Raw genomic sequence first — 27,171 nt, forward strand, 5'->3', positions numbered from 1 at the left:
ATCAGCTTCCCATCCCCTTATCTTAACCTTAACCATTAGTGGGGAAAATGCTAAACTTACCCGAGATCAGCGTCTAGGGGCAACTTCACCCGACAGTACTCTAAGCTCAGTTTGACCTGCTGTCTTCTTTCAACTTCTCTTTTCTGACAAGGGCTTGTAATGCAACAGCAGCACAAGAAAAAGTCAGCGTTTAATAAAAAAAATTAAAAATCCAATTGAATACAACATTTAATCAAAGGAAATACAGGCCGTCAAAATGTCAACTCAATAAACCAAATCCTTTACATAATAAAAAAGCTTTATGGCATTTTCTTGTGCTGATCTTGAAGTGGTCTCCGGAGACATGAGATCACAGAAAAACAGAAAATGGAGGAATGCCAAATCAAATCTCTAAAAAGGTTCTAAAATCATATTAACTTCGATGAGTGAAGTAAGCCTTTCATATCAAGGGATGAATACATAATCTCCCAGAGGAATAAGGAATTATTTTAATTTAACCCTATTTACTGATGCAGATTTAGGCTAGACATTTGAACTACAGTAGCCTACACACGTCTGCCTATAGAGTAAAAATTTGCTTAACATGTCACATAATATACTGAACAAAAATATAAATGCAATAAGCAACAATTTCAAAGATTTCAGTAAATTCAAATAAATTCATTAGGCCCTAATCTATGGATTTCACATGACTTGGCAGGGGTGCAGCCATGGGTGGGCAAACGCCCACCCACTTGGGAGCTAGGCCCACTCACTGGGGATCCAGGCCCAGCGAATCAAAATGAGTTTTTCCCCACAAAAGGGCTTTATTACAGAAAGAAATACTCCTGAGTTTCATCAGCTTTTCCGGCTGGCTGGTCTCAGATGATCCTGCAGTTGAAGAAGCCGGATGTGGAAGTCCTGGGCTTGCGAGGTGGCGTGGAAAATTACACAATTTGTCATGCTATCCCGTGTTTTACTGCTTAAAGAATATTGTCTTGTTATACAGTGGGGCAAAAAAGTATTTAGTCAGCCACCAATTGTGCAAGTTCTCCCACTTAAAAAGATGAGAGAGGCCTGTAATTTTCATCATAGGTACACTTCAACTATGACAGACAAAATGAGGAAATAAAATCCAGAAAATCACATTGTAGGATTTTGAATGAATTTATTTGCAAATTATGGTGGAAAATAAGTATTTGGTCAATAACAAAAGTTTATCTCAATACTTTGTTATATACCCTTTGTTGGCAATGACAGAGGTCAAATGTTTTATGTAAGTCTTCACAAGGTTTTCACACACTGTTGCTGGTATTTTGGCCCATTCCTCCATGCAGATCTCCTCTAGAGCAGTGATGTTTTGGGGCTGTTGCTGGGCAACACAGACTTTCAACTCCCTCCAAAGATTTTCTATGGGGTTGAGATCTGGAAACTGGCTAGGCCACTCCAGGACCTTGAAATGCTTCTTACGAAGCCACTCCTTCGTTGCCCGGGCGGTGTGTTTGGGATCATTGTCATGCTGAAAGACCCAGCCACGTTTCATCTTCAATGCCCTTGCTGATGGAAGGAGGTTTTCACTCAAAATCTCACGTTACATGGCCCCATTCATTCTTTCCTTTACACGCATCAGTCGTCCTGGTCCCTTTGCAGAAAAACAGCCCCAAAGCATGATGTTTCCACCCCCATGCTTCACAGTAGGTATGGTGTTCTTTGGATGCAACTCAGCATTCTTTGTCCTCCAAACACGACGAGTTTAGTTTTTACCAAAAAGTTCTATTTTGGTTTCATCTGACCATATGACATTCTCCCAATCTTCTTCTGGATCATCCAAATGCTCTCTAGCAAACTTCAGACGGGCCTGGACATGTACTGGCTTAAGCAGGGGGACTGCAGCTGCAGGATTTGAGTCCCTGGCGGCGTAGTGTGTTACTGATGGTAGGCTTTGTTACTTTGGTCCCAGCTCTCTGCAGGTCATTCACTAGGTCCCCCCGTGTGGTTCTGGGATTTTTGCTCACCGTTCTTGTGATCATTTTGACCCCACGGGGTGAGATCTTGCGTGGAGCCCCAGATCGAGGGAGATTATCAGTGGTCTTGTATGTCTTCCATTTCCTAATAATTGCTCCCACAGTTGATTTCTTCAAACCAAGCTGCTTACCTATTGCAGATTCAGTCTTCCCAGCCTGGTGCAGGTCTACAATTTTGTTTCTGGTGTCCTTTGACAGCTCTTTGGTCTTGGCCATAGTGGAGTTTGGAGTGTGACTGTTTGAGGTTTTGGACAGGTGTCTTTTATACTGATAACAAGTTCAAACAGGTGCCATTAATACAGGTAACGAGTGGAGGACAGAGGAGCCTCTTAAAGAAGAAGTTACAGGTCTGTGAGAGCCAGAAATCTTGCTTGTTTGTAGGTGACCAAATACTTATTTTCCACCATAATATGCAAATCAATTCATAAAAAATCCTACAATATGATTTTCTGGATTTTTTTCTTCTCATTTTGTCTGTCATAGTTGAAGTGTACCTATGATGAAAATTGCAGGCCTCTCTCATATTTTTAAGTGGGAGAACTTGCACAATTGGTGGCTGACTAAATACTTTTTTGCCCCACTGTATGGTAGTGTTTTTTCCAACCTGACACAAACTTGTCTTTGTGTGACTTAGTCATAAGACTGGGCGTATAGCCAAGATCCGTTTGGATGCGACCGTAGCATGTGCCATCCCATGGGTTTACTACATACAGGAAGTCACACGTATGGAAACTTGCAGAAAGGAGCATATTATAGTGTTTACTGTTGTGAAGGCAGTTAGACGGTTTAACCCTCAAGCTTTCTTAAATCTGCACAGACAACTAATTGTCTTTTACACAATATCTGCTGACTGCAACATATACAAAAAGGATGTACTTCTCTATAAAAGGTGAGACACTGTTCATTGGGCCTTAAACTGCACAACTGTTGAAGTGCATAGTTAACTGCTCCATTTCTTCAAATCTTTTAATAAAGTTGTTTTGTAGAACACAGTCTCTTCTCCTTTTGGTTAGAATTACCACCACAGAGGTTACAAGTGTTCTGTGGTTGTGAGGCTGGTTGGATGTACTGCCAAATTGTCTAATACGACGTTGGAAGCGGCTTATGGTAGAGAAATTAACATTAAATGATCTTGCAACAGCTCTGGCGGACATTCCTGCAGTCAGCATGCCAATTGCATGCTCCATTAAAACTTGCGACATCTGTGGCATTTTATTTTTATTGTCACCAACAATATTGGTGACAATACCATGCTGTTTAATCAGCTTCTTGATATGCCACACCTGTCAGGTGGATGGATTATCTTGGCGGAATTATTTTGGGGTGGCCTATTGTTTAGAGCGTTGGGCCAGTAACCCAAAGGTTGCTGGATCGAATCCCTGTGCTGACATGGTACAAATCTGTCATTCTGCCCCTGAACAAGGCAGTTAACCCAATGTTCCCCAGTAGGCCGTCATTGTAAATAAGAATTTGTTCTTAACTGATTTGCCTAGTTAAAGAAAAGGTTCCATTTAAAAAAAAAGTTATCTTGGCAAAGGACAAAAAATCTTGGCAAAGGAGAAATAATCACTAACAGGGATGTAAACAAATTTGTGCACAAAATGAGAGAAATAAGCTTTTGTGCGTATGGAACATTTCAGGGATCTTTTATTTCAGCTCATGAAACATGGCACCAGCACTTTAAATGTTGAGTTTATATTTTTGTTCAGTATAAACTGCATAGACTCACTCTGTGTGCAATAATTGTGTTTAACATGTTTTTTGAATGAAGACTTCATCTCTGTACCCCACACGTACAATTATCTGTAAAATCCCTCAGTCGAGCAGTGAATTTCAAACACAGATTCAACCACAACGACCAGGGAGGTTTTCCAATGCCTCAAAGAAAGGCACCTTTATGTAGATGGGTAAAAAAAGCATACATTGAATATTCCTTTGAGCATGGTGAAGTTATTCATTACACTTTGGATGGTGTATCAATATATCAAATCACTACAAAGATACAGGCGTCTTTCCTAACTCAGTTGCCGGAGAGGGGGAAAACCGCTCAAGGATTTCCCCATGAGGCCAATGGTGACTTTAAAACAGTTACATAGTTTAATGGCTGTGACAGGAGAAAACTGAGGACAGACCAACAACATTGTAGTTACTCCACAATACTAACCTAACTGACAGTGAAAAGATGGAAGCCTGTACAGAATACAAATATTTCAAAACATCCATCCTGTTTGCAACAATGCACTAATGTAATACTGCAAAAAATGGGGCGAAGCAATTAACATTTTTTCTGAAAGCAAATTGTTGTATTGGATTTGCCTCAAACATACTACCGAGTACCACTCTCCATATTCGCAAGCATTGTGGTGGCTGCATCATGTTAATGTTATGCTTGTAATTGTTAAGGACCGGGAATTTTTTTCAGACAAAAAATAAACGGAATGGAGCTAATCACAGGCAAAATCCTAGAGGAAAACCTGGTTCAGTCTGCTTTTCACCAAACGCTGGGAGATGAATTCACCTTTCAGCATTAAAAAGGTCAAATCTACACTTGCTTACCAAGAAGACAGTGAATGTTCATGAATGGTTGAGTTAAAATGTTGGCTTAAATCTACTTGAAAATGTATTGTAAGATCTGAAAAACGGTTGTCTAGCAATGATCAACAAAAAATTTGACAGAGTTTGAAGAATTTTTTAAAGAATAATGGGCAAATGTTGCGCAATTTTTAATGGAAGCCTCTCCAACATAATCCAGGTAGAATCATGTCTAGACACCTTACTTTTTCAATCTTTACTAATGACATGCCACTGGCCTTGAGTAAAGCAAGTGTGTCTACAGGTATACATGTCAGCTACTACAGCGATTGAAATAACTGCAACACTTAACAAAAAGCTGTAGTTAGTTTCAAAATGGATGGCAAGGAATAAGTTAGTCCTAAATATTTCAAAAACTAAAAGCATTGTATTTGGGACAAATAATTCACAAAACCCTAAACATAACTAAATCTTGTAATAAATAATGTGGAAATTGAGTTGAGGTGACTAAACTGCTTGAAGTAACCGTGGATTGTAAACGATCATGGTCAAAACATGTTGATACAACAGTAGGTAAAATTGGGAGAAGTCTGTCCATAAAAAAGAGCTGCTCTGCCTTTTTAACAACATTATCAACTAGGCAGGCTCTAGTTTTGTCGCACCTGGACTACTGTTCTGGCCCTTAAATGTACATGGAGAGCTAACAATAACATGCATGTAAATCTCTCATGGCTCAAAGTGGAGGAGAGATTGACTTCATCACTACTTGTTTTTGTAAGTGCTGAAATGCTGAATTCACCAAGGTGTCCGTTTAAACTACTAGCACAGTTTGGACACCCGTGCATACCCCACAAGACATGCCACAAAAGGTCTCTTCACAATCCCCAAGTCAAGAACAGACTATGGGAGGCGTACACTACTACATAGAGCCATGACTACATGGAACTCTACTCCACAACTGATGTCAGCAGTAAAATGAGATATGAAAAACGGAACAGCGGGGACTGAAGAGACACACACACAGGCACAGACACCATAAGACACGCATTCAACACACTTACACATGGATGTTGTATTGTAAATATGTGATAGTGGTGTAGAGGCCTGAGGGAACACACTAAATGCATTTGGTAAACTGTTATGAAATGTAATGTCATGTAATATTTTATACACACTACCGGTAAAAAGTTTTAGAACACCTACTCATTCAAGGGTTTTTCTTAATTTTTACTATTTTCTACATTGTAGAATAATAGTGAAGACATCAACACTATGAAATAACACATATGGAATCATGTAGTAACAAAAAAAAGTCTAAATTTATTTTATATTTGAGATTCTTCAAATAGCCACCCTTTGCCTGGATGACAGCTTTGCATACTCTTGGCATTTACTTTGTCATTATGGCGTGTTGTGTGTAGATTGATGAGGGAAGAAAAGCAATAATACATTTTACAATAAGGCTGTAATATAACAAAATGTGGAAAAAGTCAAGGGGTCTGAATACTTTCTGAATTCACTGTAACTGCCTTAATGTTTCTGGACCCCAGGAAGAGTAGCTGCTGCCTTGGCAGCAGATCCTTAATAAATACAAATCTCTTAGAGACTTACCCAGAAAGACTCACAGCTGTAATTGCTGCCAATGGTGCTTCTACAAAGTATTGACTCAGGGGTGTGAATGCTTATGTAAATAAAATATTTATGTATATCATTTAATACATTTGCAAAAATTACAAAAAACAAGCTGTACAACACCTGAATAAGCTGCACAACACCTGAGCTGTCAATCAAAGCTCCCAACTTCTAGATCTGACCGTTAAACCAGTGAATGATTCATACCCACACTCTGCTTCCCTCCATCTATTCATAATATGAATGGACAATTATGGACTCAGTGTGCATCTTAAGCAGCACCCTATTCTGTATAGAGTCCCTATGGGCTCTGGTCAATAAAAAGGTACACTATATTGGGAATAGGGAGACATTTGGGATGCAACCACAGCCCTCAGAGCTGTGAACCTTTCCAATAGCCATGTGCATCAAGCGTCTCAGAGTAGGAGTGCTGATTCAGGGTCAGTTTTGGCTTTTATATCACAATAATAAAGACCACATGCACAGGGGGAACCTGATCCTAGATCAGCACTCCTACTCGGAGATGCCTGATAAATATGGATCCTGACCTACAGTATACAGACCTTTGGAAAACAATTGTCTATGCTTACTCACAATATTTTTTTTAATTAATTTTGCTTTTCAGAGGTGTTCGCATCTACTAAAAACTTACTTCACATGGAGACCATCACCAACATCTGCCATCAATAGCCTATTCACTGATGGATAAACCCGACATTTGATATTGTCATAATGAAATAAATAGCCTACCCCTAATATTGATGAAGGCAACTGATTAAATTCAGACTCACTGATTACATTTTTCAGCAGAATACCTGTGGAAATGATGAGGTTGCAGTTGGAGGCCAAATGTGACACAGATGGTGCAGAGGAGTCTCGATCGTGACTGCAGCGGAAAACCCCCCATGCTGGCACACGCCTACTCTCTCCCACACTACACAAGCACTAATGGGTAGATGGCTGGAGCTCGGAGATAAGGTTCAAGAACTTACACGGTCATGTATATGGTTCAGCTGCAATCAACAGCTAATAGGCCTAAAGCCTAAATGTAATTAATTGGAGAGAAGTTGATGAATCTGAATAACAGGTCTATAGGCTAATGTTAGGCATACTAAACATGTTTCTATTTAACAATATTAATATAATTATCATTATCTTTACTTTGTAACAAGTGTTTGTTTTACTGGATAGCCTTCTGGCAAACAGCTTCTATCTCAAGGCCATCAGACTGTTAAACAGCCACCACTAACATTGAGTGGCTGCTGCCAACATACTGACTCAACTCCAGCTCACTTTAATAATGGAAATTGATGGTAATTGATCAAAAATGTATCATTAGCCACTTTAAACAATGCCACTTAATATAATGTATATAGTGTACTCTATATCATCTACTGCATCTTGCCATCTTTATGAAATACATGTATAACTAGCCACTTTAAACTATGCCACTTTTATGTTTACATACACTACATTACTCATCTCATATGTATATACTGTACTCGATACCATCTACTGCATCTTGCCTATGCCGTTCTGTACCATCACTCATTCATATATCTTTATGTACATATTCTTTATCCCTTTACACTTGTGTGTATAAGGTAGTAGTTGTGGAATTGTTAGGTTAGATTACTCGTTGGTTATTACTGCATTGTCAGAACTAGAAGCACAAGCATTTCGCTACACTCGCATTAACATCTGCTAACCATGTGTATGTGACAAATAAAATGTGATTTGATTTAAGCAGGTCATTAATGTGCTTACTTCTTAATTAAAATAATTTTAGACAACTAAACAAGCGCACGCACACACATTTACTTCTGGAAATATTTTCTAGTTGTGTTTGTGTGAATTAGAGATCTAGTCACCTTAACAAATCCATTTGAATCCCCAATTACTTGTGGATATTTATTCACTCCTTAAATGAGACTATAAAATATGGTTAGATCCTGCTATTATGAATGCTCAGATCTTTCTCTTCTAATATAAACAGGTATCAGTATGGGTGAACATAAACTAAACTTATTTGCAGACAATCTCTTGACATACCTGACCAATATTGAAACCGCAATGCACGCCAGCTAAAAATATTTTCAGAATACTCTAAAATCTCAGGATATAAAATTAACGTGGAAAAAAAACTAAATAATGGCAATAAGAATAAGAGAATACCCCTTGATCTACAGCAATCCCATTACTCAACAATATGACAGCAGACCGATGGAACAAATCCTCCCATAAATCTAACAGGTAGAATGCATCTCTTAAGAATGACATGGCTCCCAAAGTTTCTATAATTATTCTAGGTAAGACCAATTACCCCACCAAAGACATTATTTTCAAAAAGTATACTCGGTCATAAGACTTTTTATGGGCAAATAAAACTCATTAAAAAAATTAAAAAAGTTTTACATCTTCCTATGTCTGAGGGTGGTTTTAACCTTCCAGACTTGGAATTGTATCGATTCGCCATCCAAGGCTTTTACTTGCGACATATTATTACATGCACGAAAGAGGAACAATGGGTACATATTGAAAGCGCTTATGCTCATCCTCAGAATCTTTTTATGTTTTTTCAAAGGATAAAGCTAAGAACATTAACAACTTCATAGTTAAGAACACTATAACATGGAACATTTGACGTATTCTACAAGAACCAATATCAGTCCCTAAAAAACACAGCCCTATGAAACAATCCTTGGATAGCTTTTCAGAATTCACCAATAAATTGGTCACATGGAAAACTAAAGGCATAAAAAGGATAAATGACTTGGTAATAGGAAATACTTATTTCCATGAAAGCATTAAAAAGCTATTTTGGGTTGACCAATGCAGATATTTTCAAATACAAGCAACTTAAAAGTTTTATTTCACAATTTTGATTTGAAATCTTTGGACATCAGAGCAATCTTGAGGGAATCCTATTTCAGTCAGAAAATGATATTCATATGATAGGTAAGCTATACGAAACCTTGCAGAGAGTTTATCCAACTGACAACTATTGGAACCAAGACTTAGAAATAATGGATATTGGCACAAGACTGAGGGAATGTTGGAACATAACTAAATTACAGTTCACTAAAATATATACGCTTAACCCAGTATAAACTAATGTATAGAATGCATTAGACAAGAGACAAAATTCACAAATTCTACAGCACAACGGCAGAGTCATATCTTAAGTGTAAAACTAACAATGACTCAATAATCCATGCCTTCTGGGAATGTTATATAGTCCAAAAGTTATGGGCGGAGTTAAAAATGTGGGTGTGAGAAGTAATACAATGTCAATTTACTTTGAATCCGTCTGTCTGCATATTTCAAGACATGGCATACGAGGGTGCAGTTAAATACCCGATGGGTTGGACGATACTTTTCTCATCAATCATCTTGGATAAACATATACATAAAAACGGGAGAATTATTTAAAAAATAAATAAATAAACCAATTCTCTGTCATTAACACAATGGAAAGGACAAATGCATTATTATCTAAATGTTCAAAGTGCGTGAGCGGCGGAGAGAAACAAAATGGTGCAGTTTGAGGCCATGTGGCGGAGAGTGATGCGGGCGCTGGTGGAGATGGGGGTGTGCACATGTGGGTCTGGGCAGGTAATTGACATTTGTGTGATATTGTCGTTCGTATGTGTATGTGTTGTATTGTAAACTCAAATGTTATAAGAAAATCGTACAAAAAAAGGAAACATTCAGGTGCATAATAGAACAGCAATCAGTTATTTTGCTGAAATTACTATAATTAGAAACTCAACCGTTCACTGAGATGATCATTTTTGGGAGGGAGATCGCATGGTTGAAGATCTTGAGGCCTTTATAAGCAAACATGAGAGCAGACAATATTTTAGAGACTAATTTCTCCAGGGTCCCATCACCAAGTAAAGTCATGGTTGTCAGCTCGAAGTCCCAGTGAGTCCCAGTGACATTATCAGCAGTAAGGCCAAAGTATCTTTGACCAGTCTGTCTATCAAAACAATATCTAGTGAAGACATCAATAGAAATGCCACACAAACAGTGAGTCGATTCCTGGTCAAGTCCATAAGTAGCGTAACTAGTGCACAGGGCTAATGATTGTATGCAGGCATCTAGTTCTGACACCATCCAGTGAACTTCACTTGCCAAGTTCCAGTGATGAAGAAACTCCATGAAGGGGTGTCAGCAACAATTCCAACCTTCTCTGGGCTAAAAGAGGGGATGCTCTTATGATCACTAGGAACTGAGAGGTAATTCAATGATCCAGATCTCATGTGAGGTGAGACGTCAAATGAACCTTGCTCCTCCACAGCTGGAAGGAGAATATCTGATGTATTCGTTGAGGTCAGCCAGTTTGTAGGTGGCATTCTTTCTCAGCTGAAAGATATTTCCTTGTCAGGGTTCCCATCACCATGTGAAGACATGCTTGCATGTCCACACGTGTTCATTGTATCTTCACATAGTCTCTCAACCAAGAGCCTTCAAAAACTCTCTAGTCATGAGTTTCAAATCAAAGCTGTTCAATGTGTGTGAGGTCCTAAGAAAATGATCTGATCGGTTTCTATTAGCATCTACCACTGCTGCAGAGTAAAATAGACATTTCTTACACTGCAATAACCAGTAAACATAATGAATCAGCCGTGGGAAGTTTTGGTCAACATTCAGCAGGGATTGTTTCGAATCAAGTCTCCAGACTGTGGAGGAGCAAGGTTAATTTGCCCAGACCCACTGAGCTCTTAGAATACATATACAAGAGGATATTGGAACAGTCAGCTATAAAGTGAAAATCCCTCTCTCCTTCACACTCCTCCCTCTCCACATCTAAGATTACTTCAAGAGCAAGACAGTCTCCAACACCACAACATATCACCTGTGATATTTTGGTCAAGACTGGAAGCTACTGGAAGCTACCTGCATTATTATTCCAATCCATCTCATTTAACTGTTGGCTCAAATCAGATGCATACCAGCAGTACAGAGTCAGACAGTACCAGACAGTACCATCCCTACTACATTCTCTCCCCTCAGTGATGATCACCTTCATGGCGAGACTATTATGAGAAAGAAATTAGTTTAAAAAGAGGAAAGTTACTGGTTTGCAGTAATATTTATTTATACCTTGTAATAAAGATACACAGACCATGCAGCAAAGTCCCTTACCTAGCCGAGCTACAATGAACCCCTTTAGTCTGCTAGCCCACAAGCCTATTTTCTGTCCCAGAACATACATCACCAGTTACAACATTGTCAAAACATTCCAATGGCACCGGAGGAAATGGTTAGGATACCGTAAAACGGCAGCCAATTGTGTGTTTTTTTTTGCGTTATTTGTAACTTATTTTGTACATTATGTTTCTGCCACCATCTCGTATGACCAAAAAGAGCTTATAGATATCAAGACAGCAATTACTCACCTCATACTGGACAAAGATTTTTTCTTTAACGAGTCGGACACTAAGGATTTACTTCAGACACACGACAAGGCCCACATCCCCATCAAAGAGACGGAGATATCGGGGACGTAGGTCAGGGTTCCTTGTAAGGATCCAACGGCGAGTGGGCAATCTGCCTCTACCATAAGTCCTATTAGCCAACGTACAATCATTGGATATCAAAATAGACAAGCTACGATCGCAAATATCCTACCAACGGGACATTAAAAACTGTAATAACTTATGTTTCATGAGTCGTGGCTGAACGACGAAATGAATAACATTCAGCTGGCGGGGTCTACGCTGCATCGGCAAGATGCACCTCCAGTAAGACAAGGGGTGGCGGTCTGTGTATATTTGTAAACAACAGCTGGTGCACGAAATCTAACATTAAGGAAGTGTTCAGGTTTTGCTCACCCGAGGTAGAGTATCTCATGATAAGCTGTAGACCACACTATTTACCAAGAGAGTTTTCATCCATATTTTCCGTAGCTGTCTATATACTACCACAAACCGATGCTGGCACTAAAACCACACTCAATGAGCTGTATAAAGCCATAAGCAAACAGGAAAACACTCATCCTGAGGCGACGCTCCTAGTGGCCAGGGACTTTAATGCAGGGAAACTTAAATCTGTTTTACCAAATTTCTATCAGCATGTTAAATGTGCAATCAGAGGAGAAAATAAACTCAAGATCACACACAGTGATGCGTACAAAGCTCTCCCTCGCCCTCCATTTGGCAAATCTGACCATAATTCTATCCTCCTGATTCGTGCTTACAAGCTAAAACTAAAGCAGGAAGCACCAGTGACTCGGTCAATAAATAAGTGGTCAGATGACGCAGATGCTAAGCTAAAGGACTGTTTTGCTAGCACAGACTGGAATATGTTCCAGGATTCTTCTGATGGCATTGAGGAGTATACCACATCATTTACTGGCTTCATCAATAAGTACATCAAGGACGTGGTCCCCACAGTGACTGTACGTACATACCCCAACCAGAATCCATGGATTACAGGTAGGCCGCACTAAGCTAAAGGGTAGAGCTGCAGCTTTCAAGGAGCGGGACGCTTATAAGGAATCCTGCTATGCCCTCCGACGAACCATCAAACAGGCAAAGCGTCAATAGAGGACTAAGATTGAATTATACTACACCGGCTCCGACACTCGTCGGATGTGGCAGGGCTTGCAAACTATTACAGACTACAAAAGGGAAGCACAGCTGCGAGCTTCCCAGTGACACGAGCATACCAGACGAGCTAAATTACTTCTATGCTCGCTCGAGGTAAGCAACACTGAAGCATGCATGAGAGCATCAGCTGTTCCGGACGACTGTGATCACACTCTCTTTAGCCGATGTGAGTAAGACCTTTAAACAGGTCAACATTCACAAGGCCGCAGGGCCAGACGGATTACCAGGACGTGCACTCCGAGCATACGCTGACAAACTGGCAAGTGCCTTCACTGACATTTTCAACCTGTCCCTGACTGAGTCTGTAATACCAACATGTTTCAAGCAGACCACCATAGTCCCTGTGCCCAAGAACACTAAGGTAACCGGCCTAAATGACTACCGACCTATGGCACTCACGTCTGTAGCCATAAAGTGCTTTGAAAGGCTGCTCATGGCTCACATCAACACCATTATCTCAGAAACCCTAGACCCACTCCAATTTGCATACCGCCCCAACAGATCATGCAATCTCTATTGCACTCCACACTGCCCTTTCCCACCTGGACAAAAGGAACACCTACATGAGAATGCTATTAATTGACTACAGCTCAGCGTTCAACACCATAGTGCCCTCAAAGCTCATCACTAAGCTAAGGAACCTGGGACTAAACACCTCCCTCTGTAACTGGATCCTGGACTTCCTAACGGACCACCCCCTGGTGGTAAGGGTAGGTAACAACACATCCGCCACACTGATCCTCAACACGGGGGCCCCTCAGGGTTGTGTGTTCAGTCCCCTCCTGTACTCCTTGTTCACTCATGACTGCACGGCCAGGCACGACTCCAACACCAATCATTAAGTTTGCAGACGATACAACAGCCTGATCACCGACAAGTATGAGACAGCCTATAGGGAGGAGGTCAGAGACCTGGCTGTGTGGTGCCAGGATAACAACCTCTCAAAGTGACCAAGACAAAGGAGATCATTGTGGACTACAGGAAAAGGAGGAATGAGCACGCACCCAATATTGACGGGGCTGCAGTGGAGCAGGTTGAGAGCTTCAAGTTCCTTGGTGTCCACATCACCAACAAACTATCATAGTTCAAACACACTAAGACAGTCGTGAAGAAGGCACGACAAACCTATTCCCCCTTAGGAGACTGAAAATATTTGGCATGGGTCCTCAGATCCTAAAAAAGTTCTACAGCTGGACTATCGAGAGCATCCGGACTGGTTGCATCCCTGCCTGATATGGCAACTGTTCGGCCTCCGACCACAAGGCATTAGAGAGTAATGCGTATGGCCCAGTACATCACTGGGGCCAAGCTTCCTGCTATCCAGGATCTTTATACCAGGCGGTGTCAGAGGAAGGCCCTAAATATTGTCAAAGACTCCAGCCACCCTAGTCATAGACTGTTCTCTCTGCTACCGCACGGCAGGCGGTACAGGAGCGCCAAGTCTAGGTCCAAAAGGTTTCTTAACAGCTTCTACCCCCAAGCCATAAGACTCGTGAACAGCTAATCAAATGGCTACTCAGAAAAAAGTAAAATTTTCTTAAGGATTTGACCCTTTTTTTCAAGTTTCAGCTTAAATGACATACCCAAATCTAAATGCCTGTAGCTCAGGACCTGAAGCAAGGATATGCATGTTCTTGATATCATTTGAAAGGAAACACTTTGAAGTGTGTGGAAATGTGAAATGAATGTAGGAGAATAACACATTAGATCTGGTAAAAAGATAATACTAATAAAAAAACATATGTTTAATTTAAAAATAAATAATTGTACCTTCATCTTTTAAAGGCAAGAGAAAGGCCATAATGTATTATTCCAGCACAGGCGCAATGTAGACTTTGGCCACTAGATGGCAGCAGTGAATGTGCACAGTTTTAGAGTGATCCAATGAACCACTGTATATCTGTTCAAACTGTTGTATCAAGACTGCCCAAATGTGCCTAATTGGTTTATTAATACATTTTCAAGTTCATAATTGTGCACTCTCATCAAACAATAGCATGGTATTATTTCACTGTAATAGCTACTGTAAATTAGACAGCGCAGTTAGACAAACAAGAATTTAAGCTTTCTGCCCATATCAGATACTGTATGTCTATGTCCTGGGATTTTTGGGGGTTTCTTACAACCTCATGCTAATCACATTAGACTACATTAGCTCAACCATCCCGCAGGGGTGACACTGATCCTGTAGAGGTTTTAAGGGCTTGTAATTAAGCATTTCACTGTAAGGTCTACCACACCTGTTGTGTACAGCGCATGTGACAAATAACATTTGATTTGAACAACTTTAGAACAGATTTAGAACTAGATGAAGAAAAAAAACATCTAAATCCCTCCAAACTGGACTAGGTCTATACTATAATACTCTTCATTTATTTTATTTAACTTAACCTTCACACAGAAACACGTTTCTCAAAGTACCATCTTGTTTTTGCAACGAAAAACCATATAGTCCTATCTCCGTTTTGGAAATGTTGGTGATGACAGAGAGAGCTTGGTACTATAAGGTTCTATCTGCATTTTAGTCAAAATGTAGTTATTAGCATAGCCTTGTTCTGTTCAATGTTCTCTACCATAGTAGTCTAAATAACCCAAATCATGTTGTTAAATTAAAGAGAATACAAGATTGAACTTTAAAGCCAATTATCGCAGAATCATCTTTTTGCAGATAGTCCCATATGCTTGATATTTTGAGTTGTAGTCAATATGAATCATTCAGAATGTTGATATTACATACAACTATGAACTGACATGTACAGAACATTTCTATTTTACAATAAACTCCTGATACACAAAATCAGTAAACATGTGAAAATGAAAAACGCACATATATAGTTCCTCGTTGCAAGGGTTAATTTGATAGACTACTAGAACATCAAGACCGAGAAAGACCGAAAAAGACAGACAGAGGGGTGGGACGAGAGAGAGAGCAAGAGAAATGGGAAGGGAGATCCCCCTCTTTCTCTTTGGTGGTGTGGTAATGTACAGAGAGATAGAAATAGGGGAATCTCTCTTTCCATCCCTGACTGTGGTAGCGCAGAGAGAAATAAATAAAACAACTAAGAGGATATCTGCACTGGTTGGCTGGTGGAGGGGTGCACCACAGGCAGGCAGGGCCTTCCCCTTGCCCCTCCCTCTCCATGAATGTGTTATGAGGAGGGCTATCCCAGCCAGCAGCATCATGCCATCCTTTCTTCCTCTCTGCAGTATCCTTTAGCCAGCCACTAGCTGGCCAATCCATGCATCTGACACCAGGGGTTTATTCAGTGATGTTAAATGTTCTGAAGGTTGCAAATAGAAAAAGAATGAATCGAGCAGACATGGTTCCCTATTTCTATCTGGAAGACAATTTCTGCTCTACACAACACATTTCTATCTGAACGTACTGTTTCATCATCCTCAACAGTCTCTCCTAAACCACCAGCCATGGGATTACCTTGTAACTAAGGCATCATAATTGTCTATAACTAAAAGGCTTGCCTATATGATTAATTAGTAAAAGAGTGCATTATTGGAAAGATTGGCTACTTACATGAGAGAGAGCTTTCATCCAGTATATGGTTTCACATAGACCTACATATAAGAATCAGCAAGGGAGTTAGTTGTATGTTATTCAACATCTGTCAGATGACATATGGTTTGACAAATGGCTAGCATATGACAATTTAAGGCAGTCAGGTTTATAGTAGATATTTCGTATTTTTCAAAGGATTGTTGGTGTTCTGCATTAGATCTGGCCATTGATATACATTTGCCAATAACAGTAGGGCATTTACTCAAGTCTGTATGTAACTGTTCAGGTTTGGGATTTTCGGTGTAAAACATTAAAATTATAACAATAAGCTTATAATTTGGGAGCAGCTGCTTCTGGTAGCTAAGGGAGACGATGGGATGCGCGTGGGTGTTGGTCTCAAAATCCGACAATTCCCAATTTGGTCATCGCATCTCCGGAGGAGCAAGCTAGCAATGCATTCTTCTGAAATAAATCGATTGTCAAATAATGCGCGAACCCTGCTGGATGGCATAAATAAGAAAATAAGGTTTTACTAGAAATCACGGTTGCAGTAGGCTACTTCAACTACAGGGATAGGCTATTCTTTTAAGGGATAATATGTTGTTATTCTGTCGCCTATTGTGGACAGCGCAAACCCTGGCTGGTAAGCGCATCATGCACAGCTTCCGTCGCGCACGGTAGCCCACAGCACGCGACCGGTCAAATTGCCCCCTCGAGCGGAACGCTTAGTGAACTGAATGCAGCTCGGCGAGGCGTAAATGGGATCATGTCTCCCGTGCTTTGAGGACAACACACGTCGCGACAGCAGCTCGCATGCCTAACCTACTGTATTTTCTTTCCAACCACAGTCGCAGTCTCCTCATCTCCTCTTCACCACACAGCCATCAACGCGTATTGCGCGGATTACAACAGCAGCACCTGAGGTCCCTAATGCAACTGAGGCGGTGTTGTTTTCCACTATTACCTGAACAGAGCTCCTCTCCCTTGGGCGACGTGTTCTCTCCGTTCCTCCAGGGATCCAGCGGGTCGGGTCTGGCAATCCCGGCCGGGGCTGTGGTGATTCCTCCTCGGTCCTGCCTGCGCGACGCACCCCCCCCCTCTGAACCGCTTGCGGATCTCGGTCTCCTCTCTCCTCACGCGCACGCCAGGGAGGAGCCTACGAGGAGCAGCAGGCTGAGCTGCGGACTGAGTATGTGCGGCGTCGGTGTCTCCCCACACACACACTTAAATACAATACTGTACATTATTTCCCGTGCGATGAGTATGCAATTATGCCGTGGTGGCCAAGGGAAACAAAGCTGAGATCCTTTGAACCCACCATCTAAATGCCAATCTTATTATGCAGGCTTATTCGCCTACGCAGTGTCCTCAGTCTGAACACATTATGCGGGAAATTTCTTCAATAAGGTATTGGTCATGTCGGATATATGCAATGGATGAGGATTGCTAAAAAATGTAATCCCTGAATTGGAAATTGTTTGTTACACTCACGTGAATACGATGTGCAACAGAAGAAATGGACTGGTATAAACCGATGGAGCGAGGGACCAAAGAAGCATCCCAGATAGCGCTCCTTTCTCCCGAAGTGTGCACTTGTTCACTTCCCTTCATGGATTTGAATGGACATTACTGGTCTATGCCAACTCCCTCTAGAGCCAATCAAATGCTTTTAAATTTGTGTCAAGTAGTGAACGAGTGCACACTTCAGGAGGAAAGCGATTATTAGGATTCACCCCCGACCATATATAGTCATGTTACCTGTAGTATTCTTGTCTAGGTTTAGGGTACACCATGTTGCACACAGATGATTTGAACCTGCGGTAGGGAGGCATTTCAGTTCACAAAGCATGATACATTAGTTACCCATGTTTATTGTTTACTCCATGTGTAACTCTGTGTTGTCTGTTCACACTGCTATGCTTTATCTTGGCCAGGTCGCAGTTGCAAATGAGAACTTGTTCTCAACTAGCCTACCTGGTTAAATAAAGGTGAAATAAAAATAAAAAATAAAATAACTTCCCTCAATCTTTTCAAAGGACTCCATTTGCCAAATGCCTCACCCACCCTGCCATACTAGTACTCAACATCAGCTTCCTTTACAAACCAGCTGCAACCTCCGCAAATCAGAGATTCAGCACCACTCAAGTGGACAGCGGTGGAATCGGAATTAGTCAGTGCCACACAGCAACAATGGACAGTAACTAGCATATGCCAGAAAATTAACAGTTATCTGAAAGTTTATCCTGCTTTGGGAAGTAGCCCAGGGTCGAATGACAAAGTTCATACAACGTTTTATAATAAGGTGCTGTTTATTTCATCATCTCATTATTAACATCTTTATGTACACTCCTTTAGTTAGCTCTGTATTGTAGTAGTTACCATCAGAGCCATGTATAAAGATACGGTTATATATAAACAGATCTTTATATATGGTTCTGGCTATTACCTAGCTCTGGTCCAGGGTGTTTACGTGCGACTTGCTAATGCCGTGCAAGTTCAGCATCAGCGAGCCGTACTTAAACGCTCTGGACCAGAGCTAGTTATTACCATATAATACACACGACCCCTCTTCCCCCAGAGGCTTAGCTCAGGCAGCCTGCAGAAATGAGGGGTAAAGATCCGGAAAAGGTGACATTGGCCTAATTCTAAACCGACCGCTAACAGCTATGCTTAAACTCTTCCTGTAGATCTGAAGAGATTGAATATGAGCGTCCACCAATATGGTGATTACTCCACCTTGCTTTCTGATAGAGCTCCACCAAGTCTATCACGTGCACTTATCAGATCTTGTCAAAATTTGCAAGACAAGTGCCCAGGGGTAGAATGCTTGGGGTCGATTTGGAACTGGGAACTAATAGTCCACAGTCCTTCTCTTTTGTGAAAACAGTTTCTGAAATATAACATACTGTTGAGAAGGTTTCCCCGACCCAGGATAAGCCTCGTTCTGGACTAAAGTGCACTTTCAATGGAGATAATCTATTGAGAAATATTTTTTAAACCCAGGACTAGTCTTAGTCTGGGCCCGGGAAACCAACCCTGAATGTCCAAGAACGGCGTCACATATGTGACAGCAGAGAGAGTCATTGTCTTTAGTGCTTTGTTTGTCACCACCAGTGGCCACAAAAAACATGGCCCGACAGCTTGGCTCAGACAGCTGCCAGGGGACACAACTCGTTCTGTTGAAGAGGTCCGGTGAATAGCGTTGGCCTGGCTCAAAACTTGGACTTTAGATATGGAGGGAAACGGAGCTTCTTCTAACGGTTTTCCTATTTCTTGCCATGTCGTTAGAGATACCCAACACCAACCAATGGTACTCCAATGGTGGTGGGGTGATCATGGATGGGGTGGGAGAGGGGGTGTGGTCTGCGTGGTGGTTTGTCGACAGGGAGGAGGACGCATTGCAACAGAGACCTTTCACAACCACCAACCATGTCCTGTCTACAGACTAGGAAACGCCTTCTAGCCAAAAACGAGAACTGAAAACTCAGTGGGTGTCGACTCCCGCTGAGAAGCTCAAACTCATTTTCTTTCTTACCCTTTAATTTCCCCACACAAACTCCTCCTTTTATACATTTCTGTAACGCTGTCATAAATCAAGTCTGCATTTCCCCATGCAACAGATAATTTGTTTATCAAAGGGAGGTCAGCCTGGAAATATTCTATTGTGCATCAGGCCTGATGAAGAACCCCCAAAGTCACCACCATTACACGTTGTCACCACAATTAAACGTTGTCAACACCGCTACGCCATGTAGAGGAAGGTGTTGAGATCAGTCTCATCGCGCTTGATGTACTTGTGCTCGATGAGCCACTCCATCTGCTCCTTGATCATCTTCTTCTGGGGTAGGAACATGTTTTTGAGGATCTCCACCAGCTCCGTCTGCAGCTGGGCGTTGGTGATCCTCTTCCTCATCTTCATGATCTGGATGATGGCCTCCTGGAAAGGGAGTGACAAGGGAGAGAGAGTGAATCTCAACTGATTTTCACCCTCCTTGCCTCCTCTAAATGCATTGGAGAAGAGCAAGGGGCGAAACCTCAGATCTTCTGCCCCAATGTGCGTTGAGAAGACGACGGAGGACGTGAGAAAACCCAAAATTCTTATTTGCAATGATGACCTGTCAATAGGAAGCCCTTATATAGTACCTGTGTTCTCAATATCCTGAGCTGGACAATTCCCTCGTTCTCCTCCTCCCTCATTCGCTCCGTGGTGAGCTGAAGTCGGCCAATCAGGTTGATCTTCCCCCTCTTTTGGACCTTGGAGTTTTTTCTGGACACAGACACACTATTTAGAGCTGGAACTAGTGTCATTTTTTTCATTTTTTTTGATCCCCCTTTCTCCCCAATTTTCGTGGTATCCAATCGCTAGTAATTACTATCTTGTCTCATCGCTACAACTCCCGTACGGGCTCGGGAGAGACGAAGGTCGAAAGCCACGCGTCCTCCGAAGCACAACCCAACCAAGCCTCACTGCTTCTTAACACAGCCAGCCGCACCAATGTGTCGGAGGAAACACCGTGCACCTGGCCCCCTTGGTTAGCGCGCACTGCGCCCGGCCCGCCACAGGAGTCGCTGGAGCGCGATGAGACAAGGATATCCCTACCGTCCAAACCCTCCCTAACCCGGACGACGCTAGCCCAATTGTGCGTCGCCCCACGGACCTCCCGGTCGCGGCCGGCTGCGACAGAGCCTGGGCGCGAACCCAGAGACTCTGGTGGCGCAGCTAGCACTGCGATGCAGTGCCCTGAACTAGTGTCATTTTTGTGCCACGTACAAGATACATGACAACCTCTAACTTCAAATTCAACCTGTAAGATAAGTAAAGCCAGCCCAAAGAGTAATCTCTGTGGCGTGGCGGTGGAAAGCCTGGTTGTAAACCCCAGCCTGTCACGCATAGATTAGTGAACACTTATATTAGCCACCACTTACATTACAGAACACTTACATTAGTGAGAACTCCTGGTTGACGTAGAAGAGTGTGCCCTCGGCAAAGTCTTTGGGCGAGCCCACCACGGGGTCGTAGAACAACACCTGCCGCTTTAGCTTGGGGAACGCTACCAGGGACTGTAGGAAAAGGAGAGAGAGAAATAGAAAGAGGTAAGGAGGAGAGACTAGTCAGTACACTTAAATGTGTAATAAAAAAATAAAAACAAATTAGCTGTGAGGAGTTTAGGAGGTTGAGACATAGCAGACGTTAACAGTCGATGAAATATGCTAATAAAAAGTACTAATAGTTATGGTCATATGGAATCTGCAGAGGAGCTTCAGGGTGTGTTTGTTGAATATGGGAAAACCTCTAGGTGCCTTAAGCAAAGAATTAGTGTACATAAGAACACCATAAGGCATAATGATGAAAATTACCCTGTTGCCTGCCACTTCAATACCTGTTCACATTGTCTCCTCTTTACATTTTCAGGGTATTGAAAAAGTTGAACCTTCACCCAGAGGAGGGAACATTGAGAAAAAGCCGTACCAAAGGGAACTCTTTTGGATTTACAGTGGGGAGAACAAGTATTTGATACACTGCCGATTTTGCAGGTTTTCCTACTTACAAAGCATGTAGAGGTCTGTAATTTTTATCATAGGTACACTTCAACTGTGAGAGACGGAATCTAAAACAAAAATCCAGAAAATCACATTGTATGATTTTTAAATAATTAATTTGCATTTTATTGCATGACATAAGTATTTGATCACCTACCAACCAGTAAGAATTCCGGCTCTCACAGACCTGTTAGTTTTTCTTTAAGAAGCCCTCCTGTTCTCCACTCATTACCTGTATTAACTGCACCTGTTTGAACTCGTTACCTGTATAAAAGACACCTGTCCACACACTCAATCAAACAGATTCCAACCTCTCCACAATGGCCAAGACCAGAGAGCTGTGTAAGGACATCAGGGATAAAATTGTAGACCTGCACAAGGCTGGGATGGGCTACAGGACAATAGGCAAGCAGCTTGGTGAGAAGGAAACAACTGTTGGCGCAATTATTAGAAAATGGAAGAAGTTCAAGATGACGGTCAATCACCCTCGGTCTGGGGCTCCATGCAAGATTTCACCTCGTGGGGCATCAATGATCATGAGGAAGGTGAGGGATCAGCCCAGAACTACACGGCAGGACCTGGTCAATGACCTGAAGAGAGCTGGGACCACAGTCTCAAAGGAAACCATTAGTAACACACTACGCCGTCATGGATTAAAATCCTGCAGCGCACGCAAGGTCCCCCTGCTCAAGCCAGCGCATGTCCAGGCCCGTCTGAAGTTTGCCAATGACCATCTGGATGATCCAGAGGAGGAATGGGAGAAGGTCATATGGTCTGATGAGACAAAAATAGAGCTTTTTGGTCTAACTCCACTCGCCGTGTTTGGAGGAAGAAGAAGTATGAGTACAACCCCAAGAACACCATCCCAACCATGAAGCATGGAGGTGGAAACATCATTCTTTGGGGATGCTTTTCTGCAAAGGGGACAGGACGACTGCACCGTATTGAGGGGAGGATGGATGGGGCCATGTATCGCGAGATCTTGGCCAACAACCTCCTTCCCTCAGTAAGAGCATTGAAGATGGGTCGTGGCTGGGTCTTCCAGCATGACAACGACACGAAGCACACAGCCATGGCAACTAAGGAGTGGCTCCGTAAGAAGCATCTCAAGGTCCTGGAGTGGCCTAGCCAGTCTCCAGACCTGAACCCAATAGAAAATCTTTGGAGGGAGCTGAAAGTCCGTATTGCCCAGCGACAGCCCCGAAACCTGAAGGATCTGGAGAAGATCTGTAGGGAGGAGTGGGCCAAAATCCCTGCTGCAGTGTGTGCAAACCTAGTCAAGAACTACAGGAAACGTATGATCTCTGTAATTGCAAACAAAGGTTTCTGTACCAAATATTAAGTTCTGCTTTTCTGATGTATCAAATACTTATGTCATGCAATAAAATGCAAATTAATTACTTAAAAATCATACAATGTGATTTTCTGGATTTTTGTTTTAGATTCCGTCTCTCACAGTTGAAGTGTACCTATGATAAAAATTACAGACCTCTACATGCTTTGTAAGTAGGAAAACCTGCAAAATCGGCAGTGTATCAAATACTTGTTCTCCCCACTGTATATGCTTGGCACTTCACATCCATCAGGGCTTAATGAGGGTTTAGACATGAGGGTCATGCTCTAATATGTTTCGTTTGAAGCTTCTCCTGGTATTAACACCTGTTAAGTGTTTATGTATTATGTAAACATTTAATTTAAAAAAATGAAAATAAAATGTAAAAAATATATACTAAAACAATAAAATGTCTCCTGGTGTTTGTTTTTGTACACAGGTGTTGCTCATCATGTCTGATTGCATTGAAGCACGTTGCCTATGTGTTGCCTCTGTCATTGTGTTTGTTTCGGCTCTGATGGTTTGACGACCAAAAGCTCAATACACTACATGACCAAAAGTATGTGGACACCTGATTGTCAAACATCTCATTCCAAAATCATGGGCATTAATATGGAGTTGGTCTCCCCTTTGCTGCTAAAAACAGCCTCTACTCTTCTGGGAAGGCTTTCCACCAGATGTTCTTACATTTCTGAGGTTGAGGTCAGGGCTCTGTGCAGGCCAGTCAAGTTCTTCCACGCCGGTCAACAAAACAATTCTGTATGGACCTCGCTTTGTTCACGGGGGCATTGTCATGCTGAAGAAACAGGAAAGGGCCTTCCCCAAACTGTTGCCGCAAAGCTGGAAGCACAGAATCATCTAGAATGTCATTGTATGCTGTAGCATTAAGATTTCCCTTCACCGGAACTAAGGGGTCTAGCCCGAACCATGAAAAACAGCCACAGGCTATAATTCCTCCTCCACCAAACTTTACAGTTGACCCTATGGATTAAGGCAGGTAGCGTTCTCCTTGTATCCACCAAACACAGATTAGTACGTCGGACTGCCAGATGGTGAAGCGTGATTCATCACTCCAGAGAATGCGTATTCACTGCTCCAGAGTCCAATGGTGGCGAGCTTTACGCCACTCTAGCCAACGCTTGGCATTGCGCATGGTGATCTTAGGCTTGTGTACGTGCGGCTGCTCGGTCATGGAAACCCATTTCATGAAGCTCCCGACGAGGATAGACGATATGCGCTTCAGCACTCTGCGGTCCCGTTCTGTGAGCTTGTGTGGCCTACCACTTTGCGGCTGAGCTTTTGTTGCTCCTACACGTTTCCACTTCACAATAACAGCACTTACACTTGACCGGGTAGCTCTAGCAGGGCAAAAGGGGTGTGGCAGAAATAGCCAAATCCACTAATTTGAAGGGGTGTCCACATTACTTTGTGTATATAGAGTACATTTTAAATTGTGCATTGATCCTGAGTGTGCGGAGATTCCTTTTTACTTTAGTGTTTGTTGCATATCAAATTAATAAAACGCTGTGGTTAGCATAAGTTTTTTTTCTAGTAACTTTCCCAGGTTTTCCACCAAACCTAGTTGGAAGATTGCAGGAATCAAGCAGGAATATGCAACAAATATGGAATTCCTTCAACTAATATTTCGGGGAAACATGGTAATTTTGGGAATGTTAGAGGAATCTTCCATCCTTAATCCTTGCGATAGCTAACCCTTTGACCTCTATCTATCCATTGACACCGTGCCTTACCCATAGGGTGCGTCGGAGCTCAGCGTCAGGCAGCTCCGTGGCCAGCTTGAGGTTCTCAAAGCTGATCCTCTCCCGGGGCCTCTGGTTCCAGGCAAACAGCACGGCCAGCTGGAAGGTGGTCACCTCTAGGTCGTACTGTCCCACCTCGTTCTTAAAGGTGATCTGGATAGAATTACACAGAGAACATAGAATGAATTATAGGATCTCTAGGGTCTGGACAGAGAGGAGGGTGCCTGCTACATGCTCTACACTCACAATGCCATTGGACATGAGGTGGTGCCAGTGCAGTTTCCTGCCGCTGTGGTTCTTCTTGTAGAAGTCCTCCACCTCGGGGATCAGATCCTCCAGCTCAGTGGGCAGTGACACAAACACCTTCTCTGAGCTTCGAGACCACGCCCCGGCATTCAGGATCTTGATGTTGACAGAGTCCGCTGCACAAGAGGGGAAGGAAGGGGGAGAAAGGAAATACACCCGAGTTCAAATCCATTATGTCTAATATATACACCATAGAGATACATAATATACTAGTATAACTACTTATTAATTGTTCTAGAAACAATATATTTGTTTCTAGAATGACCGATTCCCTGACTAAGATGGCCGTCATTTTTTGGCAAGTTGCTAAAAAGCGTATGTCCATTCTAGTTTCCTGTTTCATTCTATAATATACACTTTCAAGTACTTGAGCTGTGCTTTTTTCTGGTACAACGGAGTCAGTGGAATAGTCCTAAAAGTGCAAACTCAAAGCAGAATCCCAAACAGGACTGTATCAATAGCATTTGTATTACTTTTCACTAGGTCTAATCCAGCCACCTACACCAAACACCCAAACGTACAGGTACACGGGTTCGATTCCAGCTAGGGCCAGCAATACGAACATTTATGCATTCACCGTTGTAAGTTGTTTTGGATAAAAGTGTCTGCTAAATGGCATATATATTATATTAGGTAAATACAGCTACCTGGTTTACCTGATAGGGCCAGCTTGTTGTGTTTGTGACACTCTTTGAAGTTCTGGTTGAGATCCTCGGACACCTTGATGTCCTGGAACATCCGGGCCAGCTTATTCACGTAGTCTGCGGGCATGCCTACCTCCTGTAAGCAAGGTTAGAGGTAATTGGAGAAGTGGTGTAATTGTAGCTAGTCAATCATACAGACACGCACAGGTCATACCCTTAGCCACTCCACCATGTTCTCCTCGATTTCGCTGTCGGCGGAGATGTCCAGGATGAGGCGTCGCGTCAGATGGGCTTTGTGGTAGCGCATGAACACGTCTTTGTTCTGCACGTACTTCAACACCAGCAACTGCAGGATAACACACACACAGAACACCACTGTGCAATCAGGGTATTTATTACTGCACACCGTAGCAAAATGTTTTGCAACGGAAAACAAGTGTTTTTTATTGGACAAGTTTAAGTAGTCCCTCCCTGTTTCAGTCCATTTTCTTCTGTTTGGGGTCTAATGAACACGACCCAGCTAAGATTGTCCCTTCCAAAGAACAAACGTTTAAGTGTTTGCAGCTCTGAAAAAAAGCGGATAGGCGAAGCAACATGATAGACGCTCTTCTCAACCTAAGGCCACATATACACTCTGATTTTGTGTCCGAAAATGGAGACAAATGTTTTTTTAATGGGAGTCATCTGTTGCTGCATGAATGACAAGGGATGTTTGTCTGACAAAAAAAACAGTCAGTTTTTTCACAGATAAACTCACCTGAAAAATTGTTGACTTGAGATGTACTTTTGACAAACAAAAACAGACAATGATGTACGTCATAAAGCGCCTTCGGAAAGTATTCAGACCCCTTGACATGTTCCACATTTTGTTACATTACAGCCTTATTCTAAAAAGTGATTTGGAAAGGCACACACCGGTCTATATAAAAAGGTCCCACAGTTGACAGTGCATGTCAGAGCAAAAACCAAGCCATGAGGTTGAAGGAATTGTCCGTAGAGCTCCGAGACAGGATTGTTTCAAGGCACTGATCTGCCAAAGGGCACCTAAAGACTCTCACACCATGAGAAACAAGATTCTCTGGTCTGATGAAACCAAGATTGAATTCTTTGGCCTGAATGCCAAGCGTCACATCTGGAAGAAACCTGGCACCATCCCTACGGTGAAGCATGGTGGTGGCAGCATCATGCTGTGGGGATGTTTTTCAGCGGCAGGGAATGGGAGACTGCCTAGATCCTGACTAAAGATGAACGGAGCAAAGTACAGAGAGATACTTGATGAAGTCCTGAGC

General features: G+C 42.2%; 2 protein-coding genes across 6 annotated transcripts in view; both read right to left on the reverse strand.

Moving 5' to 3' along the window:
* LOC139537652 (calpain-5-like) overlaps window positions 1-17,867 on the reverse strand; it is a 67,444-nt gene extending 49,577 nt beyond the window's left edge. Inside the window, exons 1-2 of the mRNA XM_071339217.1 lie at window positions 17,263-17,867; window positions 16,317-16,357 (exon numbers count right to left, since the gene is read on the reverse strand). Coding sequence (XP_071195318.1) covers window positions 16,317-16,318 — 2 coding nt within the window. The 5' untranslated portion in view covers window positions 16,319-16,357; window positions 17,263-17,867. The remainder of the gene's footprint in view (window positions 1-16,316; window positions 16,358-17,262) is intronic.
* Window positions 17,868-18,588: 721 nt separating this feature from the next.
* Window positions 18,589-27,171, reverse strand: part of LOC139537650 (cullin-5) — a 36,772-nt gene continuing 28,189 nt past the window's right edge. For 3 of the 5 annotated variants that reach the window (XM_071339212.1, XM_071339209.1, XM_071339208.1), the window contains exons 13-19: window positions 26,097-26,228; window positions 25,895-26,018; window positions 25,179-25,354; window positions 24,924-25,085; window positions 21,241-21,359; window positions 20,442-20,565; window positions 18,589-20,235 (exon numbers count right to left, since the gene is read on the reverse strand). In XM_071339212.1, the coding sequence (XP_071195313.1) occupies window positions 20,041-20,235; window positions 20,442-20,565; window positions 21,241-21,359; window positions 24,924-25,085; window positions 25,179-25,354; window positions 25,895-26,018; window positions 26,097-26,228 (1,032 nt within the window). In that variant the 3' untranslated portion in view covers window positions 18,589-20,040. Of the gene's footprint in view, window positions 20,236-20,441; window positions 20,566-21,240; window positions 21,360-24,923; window positions 25,086-25,178; window positions 25,355-25,885; window positions 26,019-26,096; window positions 26,229-27,171 lie in introns of all 5 variants that reach the window. The other 2 variants (XM_071339207.1, XM_071339211.1) reach the window with 1 other exon arrangement.

This window comes from Salvelinus alpinus, chromosome 13 (genome assembly GCF_045679555.1).
Source record: "Salvelinus alpinus chromosome 13, SLU_Salpinus.1, whole genome shotgun sequence".
NCBI classification, from domain to species: domain Eukaryota; kingdom Metazoa; phylum Chordata; class Actinopteri; order Salmoniformes; family Salmonidae; genus Salvelinus; species Salvelinus alpinus.